We start from the raw sequence: 9,475 nt of genomic DNA on the forward strand, positions 1-9,475 counted from the left end.
ACACAACCCTTTTATGTCCTTAACATAAATAAATATTGAATGAAAAAAACACTATATTAAATATCTTAGCAATAACCAATAAGGAAGGTTAACAATGGAAATGACGAAATTCACTGGGAAATGACGATCGAAAGGTATAGGCTTTAGTCTCTCCTTCGTAAACAGATACATCACTGGAACGAAAATGCGCCTTTTCGCGTAATTAATTATGGATACTTTTGCCAATGATTAATCTCTACATCGTAGTGTGTTGCGATCTAGGCTATGTTCTTTCGTATAAAACGGTCTTCTTACATCGCAGATGTAATCTGTGACCTCAAGAAGCCAATACCTGTTTTATAAGGTTTGTCTTCATACTGCCAGTGGAACATTTTATAGAACTGATCTAATCAGCGGCTTTTGAAACCACAAAGGTTCATTACAAACTAAACCATTCACTGCGGAGTGGATAAAGGAACGTAAGACTCTAATTTTTGTTTTTTTGTGAATGAGCAGAATATCATCAGTAGCGTCTTGCTAGTTTTCTTAATCGTTTTCCCAACTTTTTCATGAAAATGGAAGAAGAAAATGGAACATTAACTTCTGTTAATCAAAAAACAATGGGGATTCACATTTTCGTCGCACTATTGATGTCTGTTCTTGCTATAGCTGCTTTTCTTGGAAATCTCCTAACCATCATTGTGCTGGTCCAGTATAGGTTTTTATTAACCAACTCGTGTAGCAACCACCATGTTCTGAGCCTAGCTGTTGCCGATATTGGTGTTAGCGTGATTGCCTTACCTTCAACGCTGTCTGTCTATTTGACCGGTCACTGGCCATTTGGAGTCGTGCTGTGCATTGTAAAATCTATTCTTGGTAGTACATTAATTTGTGTGACTATGTTTACGTTGGTGTTCATAAGCTTTGATCGCTACCTTCTCCTAAGCAAAGACTACCCGAAGTATCAACGATGGCAAAGAAATAACGTTATTAAAGTACAAATAATTTTCGTCTGGGTTTTTCCTTCGGTTTTGTGGACTATAAATATATTATTGTTTGTTTACGAAGCTGAGATGAATCCTACTCTTGACCCTTTCTGTAATTTCCATTTATATCCTTCACTTATATTCAAGATACTTTATTCCGTGTTCTTGTTATTTTTTCCTTTACTTCTTCTGATATTTTTCAGTGTACAGACATTTGTATTGATAACGCGTCGAATTCGTCAGCGACGCGTTGGCATTTATCATCCTGGAGCACTAAATAACACTGTAAGTCAACGGGTTTTCCAAAAGATAACCAAAGAAACCAAGCAATCGTCGCATAACTGCTCGGACAGTCGCACAATGACCGGCCAGCAAGTCTTCGAGATTAATGAATCACTTCATGACAACGTTAAGTACAGCGATAATAACGACACACATACTCAGCAACACTGCCAGTCAGCGGATAATATGAGAGGAACGTCTAAAACTCAGCAAAATAGTTCATCAAGAAGACATAGGCAATTATGGAAAAAGCAGATTACTAAACAACGATCAATAAAACGAGATTACATCCGACCTGCCGCTCTACTGGGTGCCCTTGTGTCCGCCTTCACATTTTGTTTATTACCGTTCAGCATTCTGGGATCAGTCCAGGCCTTCCGGGGTGTCTATGACTCTGAATCCAGTTGGATGTACATTCACCTGACAGCTTATCTGAATGCGTTTCTCAACCCATTGCTCTATGCAGCTACGAACATTAAAATCAGAGCGGCCATAAAGAAACTTATTCGCAAGATGTGCTCTTCATGTACCATCAGACGATGTAGTACGCCTAGATGTAGTCATGTTAACAGTTCTTTCGTCCATCCGATAAGAAGGGACAATATTATAATTGACACGAAAGTACGTTTAAATAATGGTGAGCTATAAAATAGTGATATTTCAGGGAGCTTAAGGAACTAGATTACTGTAGGCCTATATAAAGCAAGTTACAGCTTTGATCATTTTGACATCTGTGTTTTATTAAAATCGGCAAAAAATGAGTTGCTACTGCCGAAAAATATGGAGGTAGGGGACGGTTTACAAATGTTCCTTTCGAGCCACAATATTCATAACTTAATTATTATTTATCTTATTCATTTGATTTTGGTGTTCGATAAAAATGTTCAATGGTCCTCAAGGTCCAATTGAGTGCCCTGTAAATGAGCCACCTTTACATACCACACTGCCTACTTTTATATATATATACATTAGTCAATATATTTAACAATGCCTTAGTGGAGGCTATTTTGATTTGTAACGAAAATAAAGAAAAACTTGATATGTAAGTGTAGTGTAGAAGCTACTGATCTCTATTATTATAGTTGGATTGCTCATCAGCCAATCATTGTACAGAAAAAAATGAAGCCAATGGCGCTATGTTGGGGGAGGCCACGTGACGTACGAGTCTTTTGGCATTTGTTATAAATTATTGTTAAAAATAACGATTGCTATAAAACTTTTTAATACAGTAATAAATTTAACGTAAGGATTTTTTTCAAATCACCTAACCACTCAACGAGCCTGTTTATGCAGTTTACAAAAACGCGAGTGATGTGTTGTTGGTGCCCGTTTGTTCAAAAGTTTAGCGCAGTGATGACGTATCTGTTACGCTTAGGCTCCCCAACACGCGCGTCGGTAACTGCCAATGAGCAATCCAGCTATTGTAATAGAGATCAGTTGTAGAAACCAGTTCTTTATGAAATACAGCAAATTGAATTGAAATAGTTCAGTAGAATCATGTGCTAGGTTTTTATATTTCAAAGACAAATGAGACCAGTTGTCTGCTTGTTGTATACAACTGTCGCTTTTGACAATAAAGGACAAGACGGAGCACAATACCAAGGGGAAAAAAACGCCATCAGAATTGGTAATTTTAGAGGATAATCTTATTTTTTTAAAGATTTTATATCAACGTTTACTTGTAAGCAATATTATAGTTATATCATAGAGTATAAAATGGCCATTCTATACTCTTTGGTTATATGTAAACATTCTGGATATTATCATATATGCTTACGTATATGGTATGTGTATGTTTAAGATCTATAGACATATAATTAAAGCATCTCATGAGTTGCCTTTTGGATACTTGCGTTGTAAAAATAGTATATTAATTTTAAAGCTAATAGTGTGTTTAAGATCTGGAGAGGAAGAGTTGATTCGTCTCAGATGTGAAATTTGAAATCAGTCGTCACAGAAAAATGTTCTGACCAATCAGAAACAGATTAACACACGCGTACCAATCATTCACACCATCGAAATCGATAGTTATACTGCTTTTCGATGTGCTATTACGACGTCACAAATCTAAACGAAACAGTTTTTCTGCACTTTAATAAGTAATACCATACGGCATAGTTTATTAGCATATCTTTCCGAATTACTCATCGTATAAAACTCATTAATTAATAACTTATAAAGCAACTTTATAAGTTTAATTTGGTTGTTAATTTTATTACCTTAATAAAGACATTATTTTATCAACATCTAAACAAAAATCAGTGGTATGATAATCGACATTTCCGGAACGTCAATCACTCAGAACAACCGACCAATCAGAACAGGGCCAGGAATACACGCGCGTCTAACAGCACATGTGTTGTCCCACAAACGCACGTGTTAGCGTATGTTTGAACCTGTTGTTTTGTGGGGCCTTAGCAACAATATCCAAGGGGAGGGGCGTATTAATATTATCTTTCTGCTACCCCCCACGTTTTGGATGCTTGTTAAGCTATGGACTTTAAAAAGCGTACAAGTACGTAACGTTGCGTGTTTGTGAGACACGTAAGATTCCTGATCATTAAATGATACTTTCTGATTGGATAGTTGTTAAGTTTGATTGACACCCTGAAAAGATTTATTAGTACAAAACTACCAATATAGAAACAAACAATTAATATTAAAATGTACAATTTCCCAAAAATTCAGTTAAAATATGAAACTAAATGAATCACTAAAATCACGGAAATTACAGTTGAATTACAGCTGCTATTACAAACGTTGCCGCCACGAAATACGACAGGCGATACATGGACTCGATTGCATAGAGAACCATTGCTATGGTGAAGATATAGATCAACCGAGATGCGAACTTAGCAAAGCCTCTGTGGATAAGAAATACAAAAATCAGGTTGAGGTATGCATGGCTTAATCTCTGCACAGATTATCAATTTTTTTTTGACAAAGGACTGTTGTATGCCCATATATAGTCATGATGTGCCTATATATGGTCATGATGTGATGTCATCATGACCATATTTAGTCATATCACATTTTTTTTAAAAATAAAATTGACAATGATAGTCTGGACAGGGCTTCATAAACCTATTCAAAAATTATGAAAACATTATTTAACAATTTCCTCGTTGAAGGAAATAAGTACTGTAAACCTAAATAGGCAGCTGCTATGAAATATGAAATCACTAAAGGTAATCCAGTACATGAATACTACATAATACTATTGATGATATCTATTGTAATAAAAATTGGTTTGGCAATATGGTACTTATTAAGGAAACAAATTCAAAAAGAGTTACATAAAAACAACATCGGAGCGGTTTGGCGCAGTTGTAACAGTTTGGTTTGCTCCCTTAAGGTCAGGGTTTCGCTTTTATCACAGATTATAGAATTGTAAAAGGTCCGACTGACCTGATTCTGTATTCACGCAAAGAAACGTTGTACCACTACGAGATAAAAAAAAATTTACCACCACGAGATAGGGGGTGCTGTATTAGAATTTGAACAGGTACGTTCTTTTGAAGAACGCCCTCTAGCTCCTGGTAGTACTTTTTAAAATAGGAACCCAGAGCGTCGGACCTATTGCAGTTCTATACTCTTTCATCCTTGAACACGGCACTTTATTTGCTTTTTGCCTTTCTCTAATCAGAATATAAAAGGTGGCCTGCCCCTACACCGAATAAAAATGTGGACTCAATGACCACAGAAAAAAAAGAGCATTGTAACCGAAAGGAATTATAAAGTTAAATACTTGACTTCACTTACGAAGCCCAGTGACTAATGTTTAAATTGACAGCACAAGTTTGGAACACTAAACTATAAGCAATCGCAGCGCGTATGCTTCAAAAATAACAAGTTCAATAATGATGACAAACAGCAATCTACAATACTTCAACAAGATGGGAAAGTAATTATTGTGATACTCACATATTAGTTGGTAGGGACTTATTCGGATCAATAAGAATCGCAAATGCTGAGCACACTGCAAGCGAAGTGAACCTCGCAGGATCAGTTGGTAGTGAGTAAGCATACCTGTTTATGGAATAATAGTAATAAAATTCTTATATTAACAATGAAGTTTTGCAACCTCACGTAAACGCTAAACGCTTACGTAATTATTTATCAATTCAAGTAAATTTATACATTGACAGCATGTATGATTATAGAACTGTCAAATGAATCTTTTGCAGTGCGAGTCAAACTTAACAATTCTTATAATAAAACACACATGTTTATGCACGTTTACGCTGTCGTAATGAGGGACCTTAAAACAATATTAAAGGGGTAAAGCTTAAAGGAACTGTACTTTGTCTTGCCCTAAAACATGAGAAATCATCACTCAAATGTCCTGTCTTACGCCACACCTCAGGGCACAAGTGCCCTCAATAAATAACCCCACCAAAATTTTCAATATCGTTGCTACCGTCCCTCAAACAGACACGCGTTACACACAAATGTAAACTTTTGTGTAAGACAAGCGCGTATTTCTCCTAGCCCGCCTACTGAATACCATGTTCTCATTGGTCAGTTGCTAAGTTTGATTGACAGGTGAGAAACAGAATTTATGTAAGCACGAATAACAAAAATATAAACTCTTAGATTACAAAACATTCTAATTAAACAAAATAAAAAACAAAAACAAAAAACAAACAAAACACAACACAAAAAAAAAAAAAAACACAATTATTACAATCTAAATTCAAATGCAAACTATATGATACTTACTTTAGATGATTTGCCCAAACTATTAGGGATGGCATATTAATCACTACCATACATAGTAAAAGCATCATCAAAGTAAAATGATAGTTGTAAACATCTTCAGCGATATCTAAAGGAGTTGCCTTCCGTTCTGTTTTAGTTTTTGATTCTTTATCAGCATCGTCGTCTGAACCATTGTCGTCCTTTGGTTCTTCAGTTTCACTTTCACTTTGGTCTTCCTCGGTCGATGGCAGGTTTGTGCCATTACATAGGTCTGAACTACTTTGTGTCTAAGGCATAGATGGATAACGAAATTGTGTATACATTGCTTCCAAAACCAACTTTATTTTACATGTTCAATATCACGGGAAGAAACTATGTGATGGTCTGTAAGTCTTATAAATAACCATTTTATTATGCGGTTTATAGCGTGGTGTGATGTCTCGTTAACATGATGAAGCACGGTTTAGAAGAAAACAACTACTTAAAAGTTTACAAAAAAGCGAGTTGGAGAATCTAAAGAGTAGGATTTTAAGACAGGAACAATGCCTTTGATAGGAAGCCTGAGGTTCATCACCATGGAGATAAGCAATTAATCATGAGCAATATCAAGGCAGATTGTCGAAAAATATAGGTCTTTGACAAGTGATACTTTTCATCAGTGAATAAAGAAATTAGCGGTATTGACTGATTAGATTTCCGCTTACAACTGTATTGAATGCTGGGTAAAAACATTATTGTCAACAACACAAAGGAATTAATATTTAGTAAGCACGATTGATGAACGTTTTAAATATCATCTACTACTGTCAATGATTGTTACTATACTCCTGCATTTGGAACGGCTAACAAAGTTAAAAAATCTGTATGCATAGTAAAACATTTCAATTACTTACCAAATTCATGCAGTTTCGGATACATATGACGTTTGTATATTTCTTGGAAACCTTAAATAAAAAATATGTCTTGTTATTAAATGCGATGTGTTTTAAGTGTCGGCACACTGTAAATATACAACCGATGCATTTTTCGCCCTCCAATTTAATTTTAATTTTGGGACTCAGGGTTTGGTCTCAAATTAGAGGGTTACCTTTGTGTAATATATTGATGGTTGTTGTTTCGTTTATTAAAAAGGTGGTCTCGAATTAAAGGGGTCTCGGAGTTGAAGGGATCTCGATTTGCAGGGTGCACTGTACTAACAAACATAATAACGCGGTGAAATAGTGTTTGAAACAACTTAGTGTTAAATCACAGGCCTACTAAATCTAATGCACGTCAAAAGAAGGTAATGCCATCGACTATTATTATTTTTTAAATACGAGGTAAAATATCATATCATTAATCATTCTTCGGCCTAATTGAAATTAATATATAAATAGCATCAGAGCCTCTTTAAATTGCTGAACGTAAAACACTTTTGGAAATAAAAACAATTCTCTGGACGCTATTATTAACAAAAGAAAATGAATAAAATTATTGGTATGATTACGAACAGAAACATCCAACATAAGTGAAGAGACTACAATTAAAAAAAAAAATGTAAACTATTATACAAGTAAAACATACAGTATTGCAGTATAAATACAAGTTGATGTAGGCTTAAAATCGATCAGATTTAAACAACAATAGATCTTAATTTAGTCCACCACCTGCCAGAAGCCGTGCAGATATTGTAAATGCCGCCATAGTCGATAATTACGAGCCTACCTGTCCAAGCGTTGCGAATAATTATTAGATTTAACAATTATAATTTGAATTTAACACAATGAGCTTGCTTTTTGTGAACCTAGCTATAATCAACGTCATAACAAATTGCATTTTCTTCTGCATACCTTATTAATAACATACAAATACGATTGCGTTTATTAAAATCATTACATTAGGAGCCAATAAAAACGATTGTAGTAATGTTATTATTTTCGTATTATGCTTAATATTTTTAAATGATAATAATCATCACAGAAGCATTATCGTCATAGACGTCATCGTCAGCACAATCACCGTCATCGTCATCAACAATTTTTTTTTTATAAAATGGGTAAGTAATTAATACAGAAGAACCAATCTTTTGGGACACTCCAGTGAGGGGACACTTTTTCGGGGCACTAAACGAGAGAAAGTGCAACACTACGGCCAACCTCTATTCGGAGGACACCCCTATTAAGGGGACACTTCATTTTGATCCCGAAGGTGTCCCCTCAATAGGGGTTCTATTGTATTTATTTAAATGAAAGTACTTACGTGGGCTATACTCATACAGAGGGCTAGAATCAAAGAAAGGGTACCACTAACACTGGCAGCCAAAGCAATTAAAACACCTACACAACTGTACAACATCCAAGGAATACCGGCCTGAAGAGTGGCTGGCTCAGCTGGATTTGATATTGGGGTTCTGGAGAGAAGTATTGAATTAAATTAAATCAATTGCATATTCTTTGATATTATGAGCAACAGTGCATAATGTGTAAATACATGAATATTTCTCAAGTAAAGTGATACCTGCAATATCAAGATTAATATTAAAATTTAGAAATAAAGCATTTACTCAAACTTTACTGTGGTTAGATAATAAAATATTGTATATTTGTCAAGCTTAGGATCAGATTAAAGGGAAACGTGTTGAATGCATACTGCTGAATTCGAATTAACTATCTTCTCGATTTGCAAGGTCTTACTGCAAAAGTGACATTGAACGTTATGACAATCCAAAAATTGAGGCCCCTATTCATTGGACCTTTCAGGGGTTACAATCAAACAACTGACCAATCAGAACAGGACCAGGAATAGACGCGTGTCTAACGAGCACGCGTGTTGTCCCACAAACGCACGTGTTTACGTATGCTTTATCACTGTCGGTGGTCTGTGGGACCTTAGCAACAATATCCAAGGGGCAAGGCTTAGCAGAAAGGTCCATTGTCAAATCATTACCACAGTCGTGTCGTCACGACGTCAGGTGGCGTTCTCTGTTGTCAACAGACGTTGGTTATCGTTCATTACGCCTGAATGACTTCATAAGCTTTCTGGAATAGGCATTTTAAAATCTAATATTTTACCATCAAAATGTACTAAAGACACAAAAGCTCGCATTATATTAGTTATCGAACACACATTTAATCATCAATTAAAATTTACATAAAAAAAGATAAAACATCTCAATAATTACGTTAGAAATTGGGATCACTGGTTTGTCAGTGAAGAAAATGCTGTCCGGCTGAACGCTTTTTGCAAAGATAGCAACGGAGTAGTACCACATGGTATCGTGACGTAACACTGTAGTACTGTATAAAATCATACAGCATACAATATATCCTACGACATCATTATAATATGACAACTGTAACTAACAATGTACATTTCTCGTTGATAATCTTGCAAATAAATTATAGGTTCATTATAATATGTAGTGAATATGCATTGTTACATGTACTTTATTGCTGTATAGCAAAACTGCACAGTTACATAAGCGTGGGCTGTATTTACAAATAGTGTGGTGTTGGGGAAGCGCCAGACATGGGTGGCGCCAGGGGGGG

The 9,475-nt window shown here is 35.5% G+C and overlaps 2 protein-coding genes across 2 annotated transcripts in view; one reads left to right on the forward strand and one right to left on the reverse strand.

Annotated features, from left to right (window-relative positions):
* Nucleotides 1-12: 12 nt before the first annotated feature.
* LOC117109770 (histamine H3 receptor-like) lies at nt 13-3,176 on the forward strand. Its single transcript, XM_033252182.1, has one exon. The coding sequence runs from the start codon at nt 549-551 to the stop codon at nt 1,893-1,895; it is 1,347 nt and encodes a 448-aa protein (XP_033108073.1). The 5' UTR covers nt 13-548; the 3' UTR covers nt 1,896-3,176.
* A 167-nt stretch (nt 3,177-3,343) lies between these two features.
* The window catches only part of LOC117109768 (GPI inositol-deacylase-like), a 31,657-nt gene continuing 25,525 nt past the window's right edge, over nt 3,344-9,475 (reverse strand). Inside the window, exons 17-21 of the mRNA XM_033252181.1 lie at nt 8,187-8,337; nt 6,842-6,892; nt 5,970-6,235; nt 5,172-5,276; nt 3,344-4,111 (exon numbers count right to left, since the gene is read on the reverse strand). Of these exons, the coding sequence (XP_033108072.1) occupies nt 3,976-4,111; nt 5,172-5,276; nt 5,970-6,235; nt 6,842-6,892; nt 8,187-8,337 (709 nt within the window). The 3' untranslated portion in view covers nt 3,344-3,975. The remainder of the gene's footprint in view (nt 4,112-5,171; nt 5,277-5,969; nt 6,236-6,841; nt 6,893-8,186; nt 8,338-9,475) is intronic.

Source organism: Anneissia japonica, unplaced genomic scaffold, assembly GCF_011630105.1.
Source record: "Anneissia japonica isolate Jap-2015-1 unplaced genomic scaffold, ASM1163010v1 scaffold334_len275345_cov169, whole genome shotgun sequence".
In the NCBI taxonomy this organism is placed as follows: Eukaryota; Metazoa; Echinodermata; class Crinoidea; order Comatulida; family Comatulidae; genus Anneissia; species Anneissia japonica.